Source organism: Acipenser ruthenus, unplaced genomic scaffold (genome assembly GCF_902713425.1).
Source record: "Acipenser ruthenus unplaced genomic scaffold, fAciRut3.2 maternal haplotype, whole genome shotgun sequence".
Taxonomy (NCBI): domain Eukaryota; kingdom Metazoa; phylum Chordata; class Actinopteri; order Acipenseriformes; family Acipenseridae; genus Acipenser; species Acipenser ruthenus.
In genome coordinates, this window is record NW_026708205.1 from 70,898 (window position 1) to 95,601 (window position 24,704).

At 37.3% G+C, this 24,704-nt stretch overlaps 1 protein-coding gene and 2 long non-coding RNA genes across 3 annotated transcripts; 1 reads left to right on the plus strand and 2 right to left on the minus strand.

Annotated features, from left to right (window-relative positions):
• Positions 1 to 2,247: 2,247 nt before the first annotated feature.
• LOC131730017 (uncharacterized) lies at positions 2,248 to 5,931 on the minus strand. The gene is made up of 2 exons (XR_009323863.1): positions 5,704 to 5,931; positions 2,248 to 3,058 (listed from the first exon to the last, which is right to left on the minus strand). It is a non-coding gene; the product is annotated as an uncharacterized LOC131730017 (long non-coding RNA).
• Positions 5,932 to 11,252: 5,321 nt separating this feature from the next.
• On the plus strand, positions 11,253 to 15,372 carry LOC131730019 (uncharacterized). The gene is made up of 2 exons (XM_059020297.1): positions 11,253 to 12,521; positions 14,811 to 15,372. The coding sequence occupies exons 1-2, from the start codon at positions 12,070 to 12,072 to the stop codon at positions 15,064 to 15,066; spliced, it is 708 nt and encodes a 235-aa protein (XP_058876280.1). The 5' UTR covers positions 11,253 to 12,069; the 3' UTR covers positions 15,067 to 15,372.
• A 6,248-nt stretch (positions 15,373 to 21,620) lies between these two features.
• LOC131730020 (uncharacterized) lies at positions 21,621 to 22,724 on the minus strand. Its single transcript, XR_009323865.1, has 3 exons — positions 22,641 to 22,724; positions 22,311 to 22,422; positions 21,621 to 22,231 (listed from the first exon to the last, which is right to left on the minus strand). It is a non-coding gene; the product is annotated as an uncharacterized LOC131730020 (long non-coding RNA).
• Positions 22,725 to 24,704: the final 1,980 nt, after the last annotated feature.

The window sequence follows — 24,704 nt, forward strand, 5'->3', positions numbered from 1 at the left end:
TGAAGTGCTATATTTTAAATACGGTATTGTAATACTGTAAATAATGCCCCCCTGTTTGTTGTGCGCATGCAGCCTATAGGAACAGCAGCACTGCCTAACCCATAATAATGCGACTCGTATTAGAAAACAAGAGAAACATGTTTTCACGACTGTTTTGCAGCCATGAAAAACTGTGCCTCCTAGGGAAAACCTGGAACTCAGTCGTGAAAACATGTTTCTCTTGTTTTCTTAATACGAGTCACATTATTATGGTTTAGGCAGTGCTGCTGTTCGTATAGGCTACTTTACAACTTTAAAAATGCATTGTTTTATATGTTAAGTTGTTTATTTTTGCAGAATTATTAAAAGTTCACGGAGTTCGCTGAAGTTTAACCTAAATGACCAGCTCTGTGCGTATCCGCGGAGATTAAAAATCGTCTGGAACCCGCTTTGATAAATGAACAGTGCACGTGTTGTGACAAGCGAGATATTGTGCATGCGCATGCGCACAATTTAAAAATAATTTCAAAGTTTGCATTACGTCTAATAAAATATATTAAAATGTGTTACTATACAGTTAAAACTATGAATTTAGTGCCGCTATAACATTTCAAAACACTGAATACATACATTGTTTTATGCACAATACACAGAAATGCGTTATGTTTTTCATTCTACTCACCCAGGTGAACATCATGATTAAGCCCAGATTGTAAGGTTTTGAGTGTCGCCTGAATGGGTTTTTTTAATAATAATAATAATGAATTCTAAATACGCACCTAAAATGTTAATTGTAGCCTGCTATGATTTCTCAGTAAATGAACAGTCTCTATACAATTAGCAACATCGAGATTCAGCTGACTGGGCAGCTGCATAAAAACGGGCAGAAATTACAGTTAAAAAGAACTGTTTGCCCCGCCTCAGCTATGAGCTACAGGAAGATCTCCCTGTGGAGCAGTGAAGAAGACCTATCACTGTATATGTAAATACACTACCGCTGTCGATCATATCAGTACAATACTCCAGTGGTTCTCAATCTTTTTTTAGGGAAGGCACACCCGGGCACTTGTATAATCTTAACTGTAGTTTAATCACAGATATTATTTCTTTTTATATTACTAATTATAGGCAATCAGTGCACTATGGGCACTGCATTCCCAACGGGCATTTCATTACTGACAAAAATAATAAAAAAATACAATTATAAACTTATCGGTGCATAAATGGATTTAAACCTTAGGTTTAAACTTCAGATTGTCTGTTGCAATTGCACCATCATGTTTCAGGATAAACAGCGGATCCATGTTTTTGACTAAAGACATGGACTAAAATGTAACAAATGACAATCTTAAACATTGCAATGAGCACTCCTATTCAAATCGAGAACAAAACACTTAGTATAAAACAAACAACTGATTTAAGCTAATATAGCATTTTGTTCATTTAAAATAATTAATCAAACTATTAATTCAAATAAAAACTAGTATAAACTCTTCAATTTATGCATTGTCCTTAACACGGTAGACATCCATATATACTGTATATATAAATTATTTAAATGAAAACCTGTTTATCAAGAATATACGCGTATGCACTCAAACTGTAATTGAAAATCGCAGTGAAATTAAAAACAATTGGTTGACAAAGGTGTTGTACACAGGGGTGTAGTGCTCGGGGGGTCGCCGCTCCACCACTTCCGTATTTAACGTGTAGAATATTGAACTGTTTTGCTCCTATTAATATATGGAGATAGATGTGTATAACCCATACAAATAAGCAAATAATACAATAACCGTAGGAAACCCTTGAGAGATAAATAATGAAAAAAAAGCTTGAATATAGCGTGCCTGGTCTGGAGCTACAGGTGTGAATAATGTAGAGTGGTGAAGGGAATCTGTAGCAACACTGTGCTGAGGTGTCAGTGTTTTACAATTAGATGTAATAATTGGAACAGTTCTTACTTTTAGACCCATATATATGAAACAAACCCTGTGTTTTAATTGAAATGTACAGGTTTTAATGCTCTAAATCCTGGATAGCTCATTTGGATGAGAAGAAAAGATTGCTCCAAATGGGCTAACCTGTGTTTTAATTGAAATGTACAGGTTTTACTGCTCTACATCCTGGGTATCTCATTTGGAGGGGTAGAAGAATGAAACTGATAATGGTGATGTGCATTTGGAAGTGCAATGTAGATGTGTCAAAGACAGAAAAGAAGGCTTTGTGTGCAGCTTTAGATTGCAGGGTAGATGGATCAGAGACAACATCTTGAGGAAGTTATTATTTATTTAGCTAATTACTGTTTTTGTGGCAGAAAAAGAACAACAGAAATCCCAGCAATAACAATCGGCTTCTCCAGGTATGCTGTGGAAGCCGAACTAAACAACTAAAAAAGAACAGAGCAAAGACATTCTTCTACCCATTGACTTTACATTTTTTGCACATAAATGAAAAATCATGCGATAGCTCTTCAGCAGAGTACGGAGTGCATTCAGTGTGTGCCCGTCTGTTGATAACTCTTCAGCAGAGTACGGAGTGCATTCAGTGTGTGCCCGTCTGTTGATAACTCTTCAGCAGAGTACAGTGTGCATTCAGTGTGTGCCCATCTGTTGATAACTCTTCAGCAGAGTACGGAGTGCATTCAGTGTGTGCCCGTCTGTTGATAACTCTTCAGCAGAGTACGGAGTGCATTCAGTATGTGCCCGTCTGTTGATAACTCTTCAGCAGAGTACGGAGTGCATTCAGTGTGTGCCCGTCTGTTGATAACTCTTCAGCAGAGTACGGAGTGCATTCAGTGTGTGCCCGTTTGTTGATAACTCTTCAGCAGAGTACAGTGTGCATTCAGTGTGTGCCCGTCTGTTGATAACTCTTCAGCAGAGTACGGAGTGCATTCAGTGTGTGCCCGTCTGTTGATAACTCTTCAGCAGAGTACGGAGTGCATTCAGTGTGTGCCCATCTGTTGATAACTCTTCAGCAGAGTACGGAGTGCATTCAGTGTGTGCCCGTCTGTTGAGAACTCTTCAGCAGAGTACGGAGTGCATTCAGTGTGTGCCCGTCTGTTGCAGTGATCACATTGCACCTGAAAAAAGTAAAATCAATAAATATTTTCCACTTGATAATTGCTAAACATATTACCCAGCTATAGATGACACTAAGTAATTATTTAATAGTTTATTACACTAAAAATATATAACTGTGTATATTCTGTGGCAGATATACAATAGAAAAATAAAGAATATTGTGATCTTCCAGGGGATCTAATGTCAGTAGTAATATTACTATAGCTTCTGTCAAAAGTTTAATTGATGAGGGGGGGTTGTATTTATGAATATATAATGAGGGGGCGGATATTTATGAATATATAATGAGGGGGCGTGTATTTATAAAATTATAAATATATAATGAGGGGCCATGGATTTTATGATGGTTACAAGACAGATATGCTTATTGAATATAGGTTTTTTATATATTATACAGTGCCTTGCGAAAGTATTCGGCCCCCTTGAACTTTGCGACCTTTTGCCACATTTCAGGCTTCAAACATAAAGATATGAAACTGTAATTTTTTGTGAAGAATCAACAACAAGTGGGACACAATCATGAAGTGGAACGAAATTTATTGGATATTTCAAACTTTTTTAACAAATAAAAAACTGAAAAATTGGGCGTGCAAAATTATTCAGCCCCTTTACTTTCAGTGCAGCAAACTCTCTCCAGAAGTTCAGTGAGGATCTCTGAATGATCCAATGTTGACCTAAATGACTAATGATGATAAATAGAATCCACCTGTGTGTAATCAAGTCTCCGTATAAATGCACCTGCACTGTGATAGTCTCAGAGGTCCGTTTAAAGCGCAGAGAGCATCATGAAGAACAAGGAACACACCAGGCAGGTCCGAGATACTGTTGTGGAGAAGTTTAAAGCCGGATTTGGATACAAAAAGATTTCCCAAGCTTTAAACATCCCAAGGAGCACTGTGCAAGCGATAATATTGAAATGGAAGGAGTATCAGACCACTGCAAATCTACCAAGACCTGGCCGTCCCTCTAAACTTTCAGCTCATACAAGGAGAAGACTGATCAGAGATGCAGCCAAGAGGCCCATGATCACTCTGGATGAACTGCAGAGATCTACAGCTGAGGTGGGAGACTCTGTCCATAGGACAACAATCAGTCGTATACTGCACAAATCTGGCCTTTATGGAAGAGTGGCAAGAAGAAAGCCATTTCTTAAAGATATCCATAAAAAGTGTCGTTTACAGTTTGCCACAAGCCACCTGGGAGACACACCAAACATGTGGAAGAAGGTGCTCTGGTCAGATGAAACCAAAATCGAACTTTTTGGCAACAATGCAAAACGTTATGTTTGGCGTAAAAGCAACACAGCTCATCACCCTGAACACACCATCCCCACTGTCAAACATGGTGGTGGCAGCATCATGGTTTGGGCCTGCTTTTCTTCAGCAGGGACAGGGAAGATGGTTAAAATTGATGGGAAGATGGATGGAGCCAAATACAGGACCATTCTGGAAGAAAACCTGATGGAGTCTGCAAAAGACCTGAGACTGGGACGGAGATTTGTCTTCCAACAAGACAATGATCCAAAACATAAAGCAAAATCTACAATGGAATGGTTCACAAATAAACATATCCAGGTGTTAGAATGGCCAAGTCAAAGTCCAGACCTGAATCCAATCGAGAATCTGTGGAAAGAACTGAAAACTGCTGTTCACAAATGCTCTCCATCCAACCTCACTGAGCTCGAGCTGTTTTGCAAGGAGGAATGGGCAAAAATTTCAGTCTCTCGATGTGCAAAACTGATAGAGACATACCCCAAGCGACTTACAGCTGTAATCGCAGCAAAAGGTGGCGCTACAAAGTATTAACTTAAGGGGGCTGAATAATTTTGCACGCCCAATTTTTCAGTTTTTTATTTGTTAAAAAAGTTTGAAATATCCAATAAATTTCGTTCCACTTCATGATTGTGTCCCACTTGTTGTTGATTCTTCACAAAAAATTACAGTTTCATATCTTTATGTTTGAAGCCTGAAATGTGGCAAAAGGTCGCAAAGTTCAAGGAGGCCGAATACATTCGCAAGGCACTGTATATATATATATATATATATATATATATATATATATATATATATACCTATAAACTTATGGCACATCTTTTTATAAGATATGGACAAAAAAATTCATGTTTAATATGTTATTTACGTAATCGGAATAGTGGGATACCCATGTTTTCATAAATGCTTATGTTAACTTATGCTTTGTGCAGACAACGTTAAAGTTTTTTTTTTACATAAGACACACTTAATGAAGAGAAAGTTTAAAAAGAAATTATTAAAAAAACAAAGAAAAAAACAAAACAAAAAGAAGAAAAGAAAACACATTATTCCCCATTTAAAAAGCATTTAAACAAACTTTATACACAGTAAAACTTGGAGTGTTTTGTCGTTTTAAAAAGGGGGTCACAGAAATTATATATATATTATATATATATATATATATATATATATATATATATATATATATATATATATAGACAGTTAATGAAAAGAGAAAGTTTAAAAAGAAATTATTAAAAAACATAAAGAAAAAACAAACAAAAAACATCTTATTCACCATTTAAACAAACATTATACACAGTAAAACTTGGAGTGTTTTTCAGAGTACAATTTCTGAAAAAAGTGCTCGCTCGCTCTCTCCTCTCTCTTACCGTTTTCAAAAAAAAAAAATCTCCCGGACAAAACGCTACAGCCAGAAATCTCTCCCTCTCATTGCTTCCTCGCTCTTCAAACTGCAGCAGCTGAATGATTCCAAAAACTCGTTCTGTGACTTAAATAGGGGGGCGGTTCCTTTACACCGCACATGCGCACGAAACACACACACTCAGCGAGAATATGCGTCATTCAATTTTACACGTAATGAACAAGGGAGGGCTGGAGGGGCGGTGGGTCAGCATGTGCTGAAGCATGCCGACTGTGTTGAAAATTTATATATGCAGGATTTCTGCTGATTGTACATTTTCCTGTCCCAACCCTGTGGTTACGTTTGGGTTTGACAATTGAAATATACACGCTGTTACTTTTGCAATATCATCCATCCTGGAGGTGCATAGTCAAGTTTTTTTGGGGTTTGGAAAACAGGTGGTTATCTCAACGCGCATACGTTTAAGCTCTGCTGGGTCCTAAAGCCCCAAATGTATTGTATATCTCCTATAATAATATAATTATTTAAAACACGCTTTTTATTTTTACTTTACCGTAATTAACAACCCACGATCATTTACAAATGTATTCATTAAACCCTCGTTTAGTTTAAATCCCTAAAAAAAAAGGTTTTAAGAAAAAAATATATAAAATTGAAAAAATGTCATATATTGCAAATAAGAGAATGATTGTACGTTGTTTTATCATCAACAGAATCCTACACAACCAAACTATTCTGATGGTTTGTGGCAAATCATTAATACGTTTTACTGTTTCGATTTTTTTTAAAAACTATAGGAGCATTGTACATTGTTATGTTTTTTAATTTGATTAAAACTAATGTTTGCACATCCAGATGTTATGACCCCTTTATAATTTATATTTTAGATATTATCAATGGTAACTCATTATATATATATATATATATATATATATATATATATATATATATATATATATATATATATATATATATATATAATGTAATAACCCAAGATCCAAGATGCAAAAGTATAACTTTAATCACAGTGTCTTTTATTAGAAAAATCTCTGGGGCAAACCTACACATTAAGGTTTTCTAACTAAGGAATTCCTAGACCGACTGCTATCCTAGGAGATGGTAAGTATATAGAGCGCTACTGACCTCTAGTGGTATAACATGAGAATAGGTGCCATTCGATTTTACACGTAATAAACAGACTGGGGGTATATGTGTGCTGAAAACCGATAATAATTAGATAGGAAGATACTTTTGCAAAATCATCAATCTTGGAGTCGCGTAGTCTAGTTTTAGGGTTTGGAAAACAGGTGGTTATCTCACTTGAATATACCGCGGCCTTCAAAAGATTAGACAGAAATGTTTTCACCCGTGACTGCAGGGTCCTAATGCCCCAAATGTATTGTATATGTCCTATAATAATAATTTTAAACCAAACTTTTTATTTTTTTACTATACCTTAATTTACACCCCATGATAATTTACAAATGAATTCATTAACCCCTCTTTAGTTTAAATCCCAGACACTTTCCATTATATGAGTACTTTGTTCACCATCCAGTTGGATTATATGGCCCTTTCACATTTTTGTTTTCTTAAACCAACTATATATATATATATATATATATATATATATATATATATATATATATATATATATATATATATATATATATATATATATATATCCTAAATAAAGGGTGTGTGCAAGTGTTTGTGTGTTTTAATGCATATTAACCTATGTGCATTTCTGTATTTTGGTTGAATAAAAAATGCAATATTGCCTTGAAGTCATGTATACTTCCAATAAATATTTGAAAGGTTCCTTATAGGGTATGCATTAACTACATCCTTACATTTTAATGGTAATGTTTATTTGAAGTACTGCACAAAAACTTGGTCTTATTTTGTCCTCATGTATTCCCATCATAGGGATGTCCCAGGGCCCTAGCTCACAGGCCCAGCATGGAGGCAAGGTAGAACAACACATGGGTGAGGGGAAGTCAAAGGAGGTTTTTAGAATGCATGGCTTTATCAGATAAGGCTATCCTGTCTGGGCCCAAAGGAGTGAAGGGAGACACGGAGGATTCACTCTAATGAGTTAACACAGCATTTGACCAGAAGGGTCTCCAGCCCTTTTTACAGGCTACTGGAGAATACATCTGGTCTAAAATAGCCAGAAAGGCAGAAGGCGCAAAGGTCATTGAGCCAAAATGGCCGGTATCTGTGCGGGGCTGTTTCAGAGCCTAAGAGACGCAGAGCCTTCCAAATAGGTATATTAGAGTTTTGGGTTAAATTAAATAAATACAACTGAAGGGGTTATTTGGAGGAAATAAACATTATCATTAAGGAGATTGTTTATTTTCGTTAAGATTAAAACCTGGAAACAATTCTATAAACAAAAACTGTTTAATCATGTTTGTTTGTATGTTTTTTATTTTTTTTTAAAAAGCTACAATGTTATCCTTAGCTAAATTTTTATCCTGAAGCAAATAAAATAAAAAATGCTAAAATGAAAGACATTTTAAAAATATACCGCATGAACATTAACAAAATACGAGAATATTTTTTGCATGTAATACTGTGTAAAGAAAATAGAAATAACTAAGCCGACGTTTAACTATAAACAAACAAACAGGTATATGTATTTGCTTTTGCAATTCTTGTTTATTCTCGTCATACCAATAAAAGCTTATTGAATTGAATATAACTGAATAAAACAGAACAGAGTTTAACATGTTCTAAACATGTTAAATATAGAGTAAAGAAAATATAAGTAAAGTATAGCATTCCACTAAAGAATAAGGCCTACGGTTTTTGTAATGTATTTAGATTCCCTGAAAAAGGCACGGAACAGCTTTTTAGAGAGAGCCCCAGCTCTAACCAAAGATCTTTTCTGAAATGAGGGACATCCCTTTCTTCAGGGGAGTGGTCTGGTGAACCTGCCTATATCTTTCCAAAGAAATGGGGTCAGTCTCCAATACTTTATTGTGGATTTATTTTCTTGAGGTACATGTTTTACAACATTTGGTACGCTCTATATACACCCAAAAAACACAAGTGCATTATTTTTACTTTGTGTATTTAAGAATCATGAACAAACCCTGGTATTTGTGAGATGATAGGTGCAGTCATCATGTACCTTAAATTAGAAACTCCTCCTTTATAGATACGTTTTCAATGTGTTATTTTACTGAACATAATTACAATATGCTTTTACAATGTGTTCCAGGTGTTATGTTTTATTTTTTTAATGCATGTGGATATACAGGTTTGAACCTTAGGTGTCAATAATAACATAAATAAATACATCCTTATTTACATGATAAACGCAGATATCTATACGCCCAGAATGCCTTATTTCTTTAAAATATTGTATACACTCTTTATTGTTGAGCTCTCATTAAATTGAATTTATTCATATACAAAATAATTAAATGCTCCCCAGCATTGTGAATGTCAGAATATGACAGGTTGCCCCAAAGGTTGTGTTAAAAATATCCATACTTTAAGTTATACATACTTTAATTTTTTAATAATGGATTGATGCGTAGATTTGTTTAACTTCATATTCCCCCCAAATTGTTATGTTGGTAGGTTTGTAACACCGGGTCGGTGTTATTTTGGGGGTAGGTGTTTAAAAATGGTCCACCTTGTACTGCGCTTGACCTGGGTATGTGTAAATGATTTTAGCTCAGAAAACAAGCAAATTGGTCCCTTAAAGTAATTTTTATATAATATTTCACTATTCATCAAATGTATGTGAGTTTAACTGATGAGCAACAAATAGGGTTACATTGTAAACATCTAGGATTTGGGAGATGAACTATAATTTGGCTTGTTCTTAGTGACTTATGCAGTAGGCAATCAAAGCAAGGACAGCGTCCCATTTTCTGATGTTACACAGGTCAAGTTGCGGTACACATACCATATTCTGATTATATGCCACTTACTGGTCCTATGCCAGAGCCACAAAAATAAAGAGGGAAACAAGGAGAAGAGTTATGTGTATATTTGAATAATAACAGTAGATTGTAGTCTACTGTCTGTTTAAACTTCCCAAAGTGTTACAAATGGTACTTTGTGATGTATTATTATGAAAGAAAAGGTTTCTTTGACACCAGTCGGTACCAAAGAATCTTATGTAACGTGGGGTCATGGTTATTTTTATTTGATGCATATCAAACATGTACAGTATAGGAATACAGGAGGTTTCTCTTTTACTATTTGCTTATGTTTTACTGTTAAAAATAAGGTATAGATTTATCATGTTCAGAAGCAGGTTCAGATATTTGCTGTCTTTATACATTATTCATATTGTTTCATATTGTTTCTTTCTGTTCATATTCAAATAAAAGCCTAAACCTTAATGTATCAATCCAACATTACAAATACTATAGTCTACCTATTTAAATATCTTAAGAGTTATGTGAGACTGAAGCAAAATAAACACATAATAAGCAATAATGAATAAATAGATTGGGTGTTTTGGGGTGTTGAGCTGGGAGATACAATTGTATTTGCTTTTATTTAGTATGAAAACAGCTCCTTGGATAAAGGCAGCCGGTAAATAATAATAATAATAATAATAATAAATAATCATAATATTAATCATAGGTCATCAAGTTATCGATTGTAGTATGCAATGAGAGTAATAATATGCAACTAAATTAAGGAATACTAACTTATTGTTGAATAGCTACAGTATAAAAAGATAATAAATTAATTACAAAGGATAATTTCTGAAAGACAATATTTAAACTGTTGATTATATAGAGTTGTTAACTACAAGTAGCCTACTAGGCTAGTACATGTCTAGCACCTGAACATGTCTTGTCTTAAAAAATGTTATCGTGGTAAGGTCATCAGGCAAGTTAGTACCACAGCGTCTTCATTAACACATCCCTTTTTTAAACTGCTTTAATAATACATAGATCGGTATATAACGTCTAAATGGCAATAGATTGTCTATTTGTCTAACCTGCCTTTTATACATTTAACATGTTTTTGGTCACATGACAATAGAAAGACATACAACAATAAAGTGTTATGATCGATAGTAAAAACATCTCACATGTTGTCCCTAAATGAAAATGCTTAATTGCTTTATTCACCATATGCTTTTACTAATAATTATTGTAAGACAAACCATATTAGAACTATTACTTGTAGGGAAAAAGACATAATAATTCTACTTACAAGACAGGGGGCCCAGCTGAGAGGAGATATTTTCCCTTGACCTATTTAGAGGTCTGGTTGAATGTGTTAAATTGTTTATATTTCAAGTTAATAGAATGATTGTATTGGGAAGTGAAACTGTTGATGGAATATGTTTTCGGTGCAAAATCTAAATGCAGAGATTACAGTTTTCTCAATTGCTAAAGTTAAATAAGCAGGCAGGTGACAGAAACAGTAAAAATAAACTCACAGTGTGGTGGTTAGGGTTCATGCTCCCATCATCCTCCTGAAACATCTCATTGGGTTTTACATTTCACCACAACCCACTGGTCCATAGCAACACTCTTTCTATTCAATTGATTATTATTATTGTAACAGGGAGAGACCTGGACTGGCCGTCTGACGCATGCGCGATGCTGCAGGAAGGGGGCGGCAGTCCCGTTGGGTCTGCCTGCCAGTCATGGCGGTGACACGGAGAGGTGGGGAAGAGGGTGTGTGTGCTTTTCCCCTCTCTGAGTGGCTGGGAGGCGGACTTTAATGGGATTGCTAACCTATAAAGTAACACTCTGTTGTTTCCTCAGATCTGCCCCTTTAAACTGGAACAGCGAGCAAGGCGGTCTCGCTTTGACTACCAACAGACGGGAGGCTAACAAACGCCCGGAAAGAAAAATCAAAGAAAATAATTTTAAAGAAAGAAAGGGAAAAGTGGGGGATCGTTGGGCAGCCCCAGTATTGTTGTACAGTGAGACAGCAGAGTGTAGGACGGAGTCCCGGGTCGTACGGGTAGCGGCGACTGGGGAGATTCCCGCTGCGAAGTGCAGCACATTTATTTTGTAGTTTTCCTTACTGTGTTTTATTTTCCCTGTTTCTTTTTGCCTTTTTTGTTTTTATAATTTGTGAGCACCTGCGAGTGCCGGACTGTAGCTGAGTACCCTGCCGTGGTATTCCCCGTTGGTTCTGGATACCATAGCTGGTAGCCAGACCACGGACCACAAGCGCCCTCTACGGGCTCAAAGAAATCAGTACACCTCACCAGAGTACAAAAAGAAAATAATAAAACTGAGCACCTGTGTGGTGTTGTCAACTACCATTTCTGTCTCCCGTGTCCGTGAATACCCGCACCCTCCCACACGTGGTGTCAGAAGAGGGATTACTGGCACTGCCCAAACAAAGCAGTGCACCCACCAACGGAGAAGAAATGGATGCCGTCCAATTTGCGGCCATGATGGACCTCCTGCGCCAGACCCTAACTGCTGCGGTGCAGGGGGCTGCTCGACCGGCAGGTCCTGACCCCAGGTTACAGAGACCCACAAAGATGACAGCCGAGGATAAACCCGAAGCCTACCTGGAGGTGTTTGAGGCCATGGCGACCTCGGCCGGGTGGGCTCAGGCACAATGGGCCAGCTACCTCTTGCCCCAGCTGACGGGAGAGGCACAGGCAGCAGCGAGAACGCTATCCCCTGAGAGGATGATGGACTACCCCGCGCCTAAAGCGGCCATCCTTAACCGCGTGGGGGCTACCCCAGAGGGGTACCGGCGAAAGTTCCGGGAGGAACAGTTCTCAGCAGAGGAGCATCCCAGAACGATCACGCATCGTTTGAAGGATTACGCCATGGGCTGGCTGAACCCCGACGCGAGCACCAAAGCCAGGTTAGTGGAGGTGGTCTGGTGGAGCGCTTTAATAAAACCCTTAAGAACATGTTGCGCAGATTTATTAATAGTGATGTGCGTTACTGGGACCAGCTGATTCCTCCCCTTCTCTTTGCGATCAGAGAGGTACCCCAGGCTTCCACGGGTTTTTCGCCATTCGAGCTGCTGTATGGGCGAAGACCCCAGGGGGTGCTCGATCTGGTCCGAGAGATGTGGGAGGAACAGCAGGACAATTCGACTAATACAGTCCGGTATGTGTTGGACCTGCGCAAACGTCTTGAGTCTGTGGGAAAATGGGCGCATGACAATTTGCAGCAGGCTCAGCACAGACAGGAGACGCAATACAACCGAGGAGCCCGGTTGCGCACATTTCAGCCGGGGGATAAAGTACTTCTATTATTACCCAGTTCTGAGTCGAAACTTCTGGCTAAGTGGCAAGGACCCTTTGAGGTTACACGCCGGGTTGGGAAGGTGGACTATGAGATCTGCCAGCCGTAGCGACGGAGAGAGAAACACATTTATCATATAAACCTCTTGAAGCCCTGGCTGCAACCGGAGGCATTGGTAGTGGCGCAGGCAGATGACGTCACAGACCTGGGACCTGATCTTTCTGTGGTGGCGAAAACAGGGTCGGTACAGATTGCAGAAAATCTGACACCAACACAGAAATGTCAGGCTCGGGCCCTTGTGACGGAATTTCCTGATGTGTTTTCTCCCGTCCTGGGGCAGACTCGAGTAGCCCACCATCACATTGAGACTGAGCCGGGGGCGCTAGTTCGCCAGAGGCCGTACCGCATACCTGAGCGCAAAAGACAGGTAATAAAAACGGAAATTGACGAAATGCTCAGACTGGGGGTAATAGAGGAGTCCCAAAGTGACTGGAACAGTCCGATTGTTTCAGTGGATAAGCCAGACGGGTCCACACGATTTTGTATTGACTTCAGGCGAGTTAATGAAAAATCGAGGTTTGACGCTTATCCCATGCCTCGGGTAGATGAATTGCTGGAGCGTCTAGGCACGGCTCATTTTATGACGACACTGGATTTAACGAAGGGGTACTGGCAGATGCCCCTGACCCTGGAATCCAGAGAGAGGATGGCGTTTTCGACTCCCTTCGGGTTATACCAATTTAGGACCATGCCCTTTGGGTTGCACGGAGCACCAGCCACTTTCCAGCGGATGATGGATCGCATTTTGCGGCCCCATCAGCAGTACGCCGCTGCTTACATAGATGACGTGGTTATCCACAGTGAGGATTGGCCGAGTCATCTGTGTAAGGTAGCGGCGGTATTGCAATCCTTGCGGGAGGCTGGGCTCACTGCTAACCCAAAGAAATGTGCCATTGGGAAGAGTGAGTCGGAGTATTTGGGGTATCGAGTAGGGGGCGGCCAGATCAGACCGCTGATTGCTAAGGTGAAAGCCTTGGCTGACTGGCCGGTCCCTACGACCAAAACCCAGGTGCGCTCTTTCTTGGGACTAGCGGGCTATTATAGGAAGTTCATTCCGAACTTCGCCACGCTCGCTACGCCCTTGACAGACCTCACCCGGAAGGCTGCCCCAAATACGGTTCAGTGGACGGAGCCGTGCCAGAGGGCCTTTCTCGCTCTGAAGCGAAGGCTGTGTAGCAAGCCAGTGCTGTGCAGTCCTGATTTCAGCAAGAGGTTCACCCTGCAGACGGATGCGTCAGAGACAAGTCTCGGGGCAGTGTTGTCTCAGGAGGTGCGGGGAAGCGAGCACCCGGTCCTGTATTCAGCAGGAAGCTCCTTCCCTGTGAAAAGAACTATAGTACCATCGAGAAGGAGTGTCTCGCGGTAAAATGGGCAGTCGAGTCACTCCGGTACTACCTCCTGGGGCGACACTTCACCCTGGTGACAGATCATGCCCCCTTGGCATGGCTTCACCGGATGAAAAATAACAATGCCAGAATCACGCGGTGGTACTTGGCCCTGCAGCCCTATGCCTTCAGGGTTGTCCACCGAGCAGGTAAGCTCCATCTAAATGCTGATTTTTTCTCTCGGGAAGGCATGGGGGTGTAGGATTTCGAATGGACCGGTGGTGCCATTCTGAGGGGGAGGATGTGTAACAGGGAGAGACCTGGACTGGCCGTCTGACGCATGCGCGATGCTGCAGGAAGTGGGCGGCAGTCCCGTTGGGTCTGCCTGCCAGTCATGGCGGTGACACGGAGAGGTGGGGAAGAGGGTGTGTGTGCTTTTCCCCTCTCTGAGTGGCTGGGAGGCGGACTTTAATGGGATTGCTAACCTATAAAGTAACACTCTGTTGTTTCCTCAGATCTGCCCCTTTAAACTGGAACAGCGAGCAAGGCGGTCTCGCTTTGACTACCAACAGACGGGAGGCTAACAAACGCCCGGAAAGAAAAATCAAAGAAAATAATTTTAAAGAAAGAAAGGGAAAAGTGGGGGATCGTTGGGCAGCCCCAGTATTGTTGTACAGTGAGACAGCAGAGTGTAGGACGGAGTCCCGGGTCGTACGGGTAGCGGCGACTGGGGAGATTCCCGCTGCGAAGTGCAGCACATTTATTTTGTAGTTTTCCTTACTGTGTTTTATTTTCCCTGTTTCTTTTTGCCTTTTTCGTTTTTATAATTTGTGAGCACCTGCGAGTGCCGGACTGTAGCTGAGTACCCTGCCGTGGTATTCCCCGTTGGTTCTGGATACCATAGCTGGTAGCCAGACCACGGACCACAAGCGCCCTCTACGGGCTCAAAGAAATCAGTACACCTCACCAGAGTACAAAAAGAAAATAATAAAACTGAGCACCTGTGTGGTGTTGTCAACTACCATTTCTGTCTCCCGTGTCCGTGAATACCCGCACCCTCCCACAATTATTTATTTATTTATTTATTTATTTATTTATTTATTTTTTAACACGAGGGTAGGTTTTGATCAAAACCTAATGTTAGTGAGACAATAAGGCTGCAAATCTAAACACCATCATGCAGATAATTCTTTCTATTTTATTTATTTATTTATTTGGGTTGTATTATTTGTCATCTTTAAAAATCTTTTGGTATATTGATAATTTACCCCTAATCCATGCACTGTGTCTAAAAATATTTTTTTGCTGCTGTGCTTAAGACCAAGCATTCAACTTTCAAGTGGTTCTAAGAATTCCAACTACTTGCTAAATTCGGTGTAAATGGATCTCAATAAAGAGGGTGAATAAAGGAAACTCAATGACAGGCTGTTCCGAACACGGTCACACCTGCCTCCCTGGAAGTAAAAAGAATAATTCTGTAAGCATTCATTCTTTGAATTGTTTACCTCCATGTTAAGAAAGCTATGCATCTTAACAGATGATATATGGTAAGACAACCACTTTTAAACCCCAAAGTTATCCCGCAGATTTATAAGCTTACATTTTGAAGAAAATATTTGTACACTTTTAGACGTTAAGGTAAAAAATTAAAAATAAAAAATAAAATAAATAATCACAGTGCTAGGGCAGCAGTGTGTAGTGGTTAGGGCTCTGGACTCTTGACCGGACGGTCGTGGGTTCAATCCCTGGTCGGGAACACTGCTACTGTACCCTTGAGCAAGGTACTTTACCTAGATTGCTCCAGTAAAAACCAAACTGTATAAATGGGTCATTGTATATAAAAAATAATGTGATATCTTGTAACAATTATAAGTTGCCCTGGATAAGGACGTCTGCTAAGAAATAAATAATAATAATTTAGATTGGATTTTTAAAGAACAGTAACATTCTTTGGAATAGTTAGTTTGTAAATATACTTGATTCATTGTTTGCCAAATTGACAAACACATATTTAAACAACTCTAAGCACCCTCTTCCTGAGGATATTTGGATCATTCTGTTACAGGCTATTTTAATTATGTAAATGTGCATTTTGGGTCTCTTACCTAAAGTCTGAGTTGCTTATATATATATATATATATATATATATATATATATTATGTGAAAGAATCACACTCACCACTGTTCGTTGCCCCTTTAAAAACACCGACCCAACACACACAAATGGATTTTTAAAGCGCTGTTGCGCAATTTTTAATGAAACAAAAACAAAATAAACAAAACAAACACCTAGCTCTCTTTGAGCACTAACTAAAACAAAACAGGAACCTAAACTAAACAGGACAGCTAAGCTGTTTACCTGTACAAAACAAAAGAAATAGCACACACAACAAAAAGGCTTCACTCTACTTTTTTTTTTTTTTAATTACGGCTGTACCCACACACCAGCACAGTCGGGCTTCTACCCTCTTCAGCAGCTGCCCAGAGCAGACTGACTGCTCTCCTTAAATACCCTGCACCTGGCTCCAATTTTCAATAGTAGCCAGGTGCAGGTAATGATTAATCAATAAAACAATTAAACAAAACAATTAACAAAACAATTAAACAAGACAAATGTGCATTCCGCACATGTTTTTTCCCCAGAGAGGTTTTAACCCCCTCCCTGCCATCTCACAATATATATATATATATATATATATATATATATATATATATATATATATATATATATATATATATATATATATATGAATTTACACCTTATGAGCAGAGTGAAACAACTGGGGGTCTAAAAAACACAGATAGCATTTGTTAGAGGAAGTTGACCCAGAAAATCATTTGCTAGGTGTAAAACCTTTTGGATAGCAACTTTATGATCTACCACATTAGCAGACATCTTGTCTGGGACCGGGGCTGGAACAGCCTGTCATTGAGTTTCCTTTATTCACCCTCTTTATTGAGATCCATTTACACCGAATTTAGCAAGTAGTTGGAATTCTTAGAACCACTTGAAAGTTGAATGCTTGGTCTTAAGCACAGCAGCAAAAAACTATTTTTAGACACAGTGCATGGATTAGGGGTAAATTATCAATATACCAAAAGATTTTTAAGGATGACAAATAATACAATCCAAATAAATAAATAAATAAAATAGAAAGAATTATCTGCATGATGGTGTTTAGATTTGCAGCCTTGCCATACACCATATTGTCTCATTAACATTAGGTTTTGATCAAAACTTACCCTTGTGTTAAAAAATAAATAAATAAATAAATAAATAAATAAATAAATAAATAATAATAATAATAATAATAATAATAATAATAATAATAATAATAATAATAATAATAATCAATTGAATAGAAAGAGTGTTGCTATGGACCAGTGGGTTGTGGTGAAATGTAAAACCCAATGAGATGTTTCAGGAGGATGATGGGAGCATGAACCCTAACCACCACAGCTACCTGTGAGTTTATTTTTACTGAGTTTATTTTTACTGCTTCTGTCACCTGCCTGCTTATTTAACTTTAGCAATTGAGAAAACTGTAATCTCTGCATTTAGATTTTGCACCGAAAACATATTCCATCAACAGTTTCACTTCCCAATACAATCATTCTATTAACCTGAAATATAAACAATTTAACACATTCAACCAGACCTCTAAATAGGTCAAGGGAAAATATCTCCTCTCAGCTGGGCCCCCTGTCTTGTAAGTAGAATTATTATGTATTTTTCCCCTACAAGTAATAGTTCTAATATGGTTTGTCTTACAATAATTATTAGTAAAAGCATATGGTGAATAAAGCAATTAAGCATTTTCATTTAGGGACAACATGTGAGATGTTTTTACTATCGATCATAACACTTTATTGTTGTATGTCTTTCTATTGTCATGTGACCAAAAACATGTTAAATGTATAAAAGGCAGGTTAGACAAATAGACAATCTATTGCCATTTAGACGTTATATACCTATCTATGTATTATTAAAGCAGTTTAAAAAAGGGTTGTGTTAATGAAGACGCTGTGGTACTAACTTGCCTGATGACCTTACTACGATAACATTTTTTAAGACGAGACATGTTCAGGTGCTAGACATGTACTAGCCTAGTAGGCTACTTGTAGTTAACAACTCTATATAATCAACAGTTTAAATATTGTCTTTCAGAAATTATCCTTTGTAATTAATTTTTTTATCTTTTTATACTGTAGCTATTCAACAATAAGTTAGTATTCCTTAATTTAGTTGCATATTATTACTCTCATTGCATACTACAATCGATAACTTGATGACCTATGATTAATATTATGATTATTTATTATTATTATTATTATTATTATTATTTACCGGCTGCCTTTATCCAAGGAGCTGTTTTCATACTAAATAAAAGCAAATACAATTGTATCTCCCAGCTCAACACCCCAAAACACCCAATCTATTTATTCATTATTGCTTATTATGTGTTTATTTTGCTTCAGTCTCACATAACTCTTAAGATATTTAAATAGGTAGACTATAGTATTTGTAATGTTGGATTGATACATTAAGGTTTAGGCTTTTATTTGAATATGAACAGAAAGAAACAATATGAAACAATATGAATAATGTATAAAGACAGCAAATATCTGAACCTGCTTCTGAACATGATAAATCTATACCTTATTTTTAACAGTAAAACATAAGCAAATAGTAAAAGAGAAACCTCCTGTATTCCTATACTGTACATGTTTGATATGCATCAAATAAAAATAACCATGACCCCACGTTACATAAGATTCTTTGGTACCGACTGGTGTCAAAGAAACCTTTTCTTTCATAATAATACATCACAAAGTACCATTTGTAACACTTTGGGAAGTTTAAACAGACAGTAGACTACAATCTACTGTTATTATTCAAATATACACATAACTCTTCTCCTTGTTTCCCTCTTTATTTTTGTGGCTCTGGCATAGGACCAGTAAGTGGCATATAATCAGAATATGGTATGTGTACCGCAACTTGACCTGTGTAACATCAGAAAATGGGACGCTGTCCTTGCTTTGATTGCCTACTGCATAAGTCACTAAGAACAAGCCAAATTATAGTTCATCTCCCAAATCCTAGATGTTTACAATGTAACCCTATTTGTTGCTCATCAGTTAAACTCACATACATTTGATGAATAGTGAAATATTATATAAAAATTACTTTAAGGGACCAATTTGCTTGTTTTCTGAGCTAAAATCATTTACACATACCCAGGTCAAGCGCAGTACAAGGTGGACCATTTTTAAACACCTACCCCCAAAATAACACCGACCCGGTGTTACAAACCTACCAACATAACAATTTGGGGGGAATATGAAGTTAAACAAATCTACGCATCAATCCATTATTAAAAAATTAAAGTATGTATAACTTAAAGTATGGATATTTTTAACACAACCTTTGGGGCAACCTGTCATATTCTGACATTCACAATGCTGGGGAGCATTTAATTATTTTGTATATGAATAAATTCAATTTAATGAGAGCTCAACAATAAAGAGTGTATACAATATTTTAAAGAAATAAGGCATTCTGGGCGTATAGATATCTGCGTTTATCATGTAAATAAGGATGTATTTATTTATGTTATTATTGACACCTAAGGTTCAAACCTGTATATCCACATGCATTAAAAAAATAAAACATAACACCTGGAACACATTGTAAAAGCATATTGTAATTATGTTCAGTAAAATAACACATTGAAAACGTATCTATAAAGGAGGAGTTTCTAATTTAAGGTACATGATGACTGCACCTATCATCTCACAAATACCAGGGTTTGTTCATGATTCTTAAATACACAAAGTAAAAATAATGCACTTGTGTTTTTTGGGTGTATATAGAGCGTACCAAATGTTGTAAAACATGTACCTCAAGAAAATAAATCCACAATAAAGTATTGGAGACTGACCCCATTTCTTTGGAAAGATATAGGCAGGTTCACCAGACCACTCCCCTGAAGAAAGGGATGTCCCTCATTTCAGAAAAGATCTTTGGTTAGAGCTGGGGCTCTCTCTAAAAAGCTGTTCCGTGCCTTTTTCAGGGAATCTAAATACATTACAAAAACCGTAGGCCTTATTCTTTAGTGGAATGCTATACTTTACTTATATTTTCTTTACTCTATATTTAACATGTTTAGAACATGTTAAACTCTGTTCTGTTTTATTCAGTTATATTCAATTCAATAAGCTTTTATTGGTATGACGAGAATAAACAAGAATTGCAAAAGCAAATACATATACCTGTTTGTTTGTTTATAGTTAAACGTCGGCTTAGTTATTTCTATTTTCTTTACACGGTATTACATGCAAAAAATATTCTCGTATTTTGTTAATGTTCATGCGGTATATTTTTAAAATGTCTTTCATTTTAGCATTTTTTATTTTATTTGCTTCAGGATAAAAATTTAGCTAAGGATAACATTGTAGCTTTTTAAAAAAAAATAAAAAACATACAAACAAACATGATTAAACAGTTTTTGTTTATAGAATTGTTTCCAGGTTTTAATCTTAACGAAAATAAACAATCTCCTTAATGATAATGTTTATTTCCTCCAAATAACCCCTTCAGTTGTATTTATTTAATTTAACCCAAAACTCTAATATACCTATTTGGAAGGCTCTGCGTCTCTTAGGCTCTGAAACAGCCCCGCACAGATACCGGCCATTTTGGCTCAATGACCTTTGCGCCTTCTGCCTTTCTGGCTATTTTAGACCAGATGTATTCTCCAGTAGCCTGTAAAAAGGGCTGGAGACCCTTCTGGTCAAATGCTGTGTTAACTCATTAGAGTGAATCCTCCGTGTCTCCCTTCACTCCTTTGGGCCCAGACAGGATAGCCTTATCTGATAAAGCCATGCATTCTAAAAACCTCCTTTGACTTCCCCTCACCCATGTGTTGTTCTACCTTGCCTCCATGCTGGGCCTGTGAGCTAGGGCCCTGGGACATCCCTATGATGGGAATACATGAGGACAAAATAAGACCAAGTTTTTGTGCAGTACTTCAAATAAACATTACCATTAAAATGTAAGGATGTAGTTAATGCATACCCTATAAGGAACCTTTCAAATATTTATTGGAAGTATACATGACTTCAAGGCAATATTGCATTTTTTATTCAACCAAAATACAGAAATGCACATAGGTTAATATGCATTAAAACACACAAACACTTGCACACACCCTTTATTTAGGATATATATATATAAAGGGGTCATAACATCTGGATGTGCAAACATTAGTTTTAATCAAATTAAAAAACATAACAATGTACAATGCTCCTATAGTTTTAAAAAAAAATCTAAACAGTAAAACGTATTAATGATAAAGCAAACAAATTAGACAAACTAAAACCCTAATTATTTTGATCAATATTTTCAAATATAAAGTTGTCACATTTTAAAGCAGTATAGTTCAACATGTACATGTAGCATCTATGGAAATTACATTTAGGAATAATATTGTGAACAAGAAGTGTTTATTGATGCAGTCAATGGCAATTAGGGATTGTATTTATATTAGGTATCACAGAGAGATGAGTTCTACGCAATGCCATAGATTGTGGCTTTCAACACAGTATTGTATATCAGCCCTTCATTACTGCAAATATAATAAACATTTTACAAAAAGCACGAGGCAGAACGGCTCAATAGATTCTCTCAGTTGTGTTGTTCAGTCCTGGACTGTTGTGTCCTTTCCTTTCATGTTCCTCATTCAATCTGCTATATATTCAAAAGTGTTCAAATTACATGGTAGTCTTCCAGTTGTTTTAAACCTGTACACAGTAATGTGTTACCCTGATTTTCCATAAGGAGGCCAGCAATCTCCAGTCTTTCTGCTCTTATAGATGCTGGGCTGGTTTCCACCTGATCAATTGATCCACTTGTAAGGTACTGTTCTGCAAACTTAAAAACAAAGCAAAGATGTAATGTAAAAATTAAACACAAAAAGATACAATTTAAGATAGTAATGTTAGCTTTTTACATTTAATATTAGAACACCACAACTGCTGCCATCCATCTGAAGTTGGTGTTTGAAAGTCTGCAATTTCCAAACCGTCTTGTTTCCTGTGTCCACATTAGCTCTCATGAAACTCCTAGAAACAGACAGTTTTTTAGAATTCTCATTGTAATGCCAACTCTACGGAGTGTACCTGCGCTCCTAACTCAGGTCTACAGCCTGTATTCAATTTCAAATTTCTGTAAACTGTGCATTTGAGATACTTCACAATAGTAAACTGAATCCATTTTTATTCTGCTTAAGATACATTTAAAAATATAACATATATAACACTCGTATAACACGTATACCAACCTCCAGTTTCTTAAAATTCCTCTGCTATACCTGTCCTCCTCGCCCAGTGGAGCAATCAGGACCACAGTATTTTCACACATTTTCATGATCTGCAAAATACCGTATTTTATAATGGTAGCAGCAGCAGTTGTGGCCGTGTTAGTGAGAATAATTTAAATCTGTTAAGTTAGTAGATTCTTTTAATATTGTTTATTTACAATAATCTTGAATATTCACTTAACCATATATAAAGATAAAGTAGTTTTGTAATACCTAGACATAACATTTTGGAAATATTAGTTGTAACCAAAACACAATTTAAGCAAAACAGAAAATGTAGATAACGATGAAAATGTGTCTGTTGAATATTGGCCCTGTCCACACTATGCCTATTATTATTATTATTATTATTATTATTATTATTATTATTATTATTATTATTATTATTATTATTATTATTATTTATTTCTTAGCAGACGCCCTTATCCAGGGCGACTTACAATCGTAAGCAAATACATTTCAAGTGTTACAATACAAGTAATACAATAAAGAGCAAGAAATACAATAACTTTTGTTCAAACAAAGTACAAGTGTGACAAACCACAATTCAATAATACAGCAGATAATAGTGATAGTTACATCAGGATATGATTAAATAGTGATAGTTACATCAGGATGTGATTAAATAGTGATAGTTACATCAGGATATGATTAAATAGTGATAGTTACATCAGGATGTGATTAAATACAAAGTACTACAGGTTAAACACTTGGCAGATTACAGTATTCTGAAGTACAGGATTAAATGCAGAGAACTCAGTCCGCTGTGGCCAGTCCCGCCTGTGGTAGTGCGCCTTGGTGTCCCTGCTGTCCCAAAGGCAAAGATAGCAGGGAAACTTGGTAAAACCGCCTTGGAGACCCATCAGGAATGCCACCATTTTGAAGTCTCCTATGACCTTGATGCCATCTCAGAAAAATGCAGATATGTATCCACTTAGGCAGCTGGAACTAAACTGAACTGGTGGGCTTAAGGCCCCTGTATTTATACTACTATTTATATTACTGGAAAGTTCTAGAAGTTACTCCAAGTTTACTCAGCACTGAATCTCTCTGGAATGTTCTGGAAAATAGGTAAATTTCAAAATATCACTGTCCTGGTCACAAAAATAAAGTTTGTGGGGAATAATAGCCATTTTCTATACTTTTGAGGCATAAGCAATTAGGAAATAACACTTACTACCCAGGAACCAAAAAAAAAAAAAAAATTGTTACACAGTGTTATTAAACAGAATAAGCTCAATTTGTTTAAAGGGACTTCACCTGATTAAAAATAAAACCTGAAAACTTCAAGCCCTACTTGTGTGTGTGTGTGTGTGTGTGTGTGTGTGTGTGTGTGTGTGTGTGTGTGTGTGTGTGTGTTCGGATTTACTTTTTCCGCAATACTTGTTATATTTCATTTATGCAATATGGACCTCTGTTAATATGGGGCATAACACATTATTTTAAAATAAAAGTACAGTGCATGGTGGGATACTATCGTATTCATTTCCACGGTTCGTTGCGCTGCTGGGAATTGTAACTGAACTATTTTAATGGTGTGTGGACGCATTAAGCCTGACATTTACCTATTTTCTTTGAGAACAGCTTATATATTACATGATTAGTACTCACATTTCTGACAGATTTGAATGGTCCATTTAATTATTATTTGTTTATTTAGCAGACGCCTTTATCCAAGGCGACTTACAGAGACTCGGGTGTGTGAACTATGCATCAGCTGCAGAGTCACTTACAACTACGTCTCACCCGAAAGACGGAGCACAAGGAGGTTAAGTGACTTGCTCGGGGTCACACAATGAGTCAGTGGCTGAGGTGGTATTTGAACCGGGGATCTCCTGGTTACAAGCCCTTTCTTTAACCACTGGACCACACAGCCTCCTAATATTGATGTGCCGATAACTGCAGTCATGCAGTAGACCTTTTTCTGGTGAAAGAAAAGATGTTTTACTCCTAATGTAATATAAAGTTACCTGAACAAATTGCCAAGAATGAATAAACGTTTGTAATAAATGCAGATACACAATG

Bases quoted from the DNA above. Each gene is read 5' to 3' on its own strand.
- LOC131730019 (XM_059020297.1), top strand. From the start codon at position 12,070: ATGGATGCCGTCCAATTTGCGGCCATGATGGACCTCCTGCGCCAGACC. The intron at 12,522-14,810 runs GTTAGTGGAGGT...TTGTTTCCTCAG, and splicing joins GACGCGAGCACCAAAGCCAG to ATCTGCCCCTTTAAACTGGA.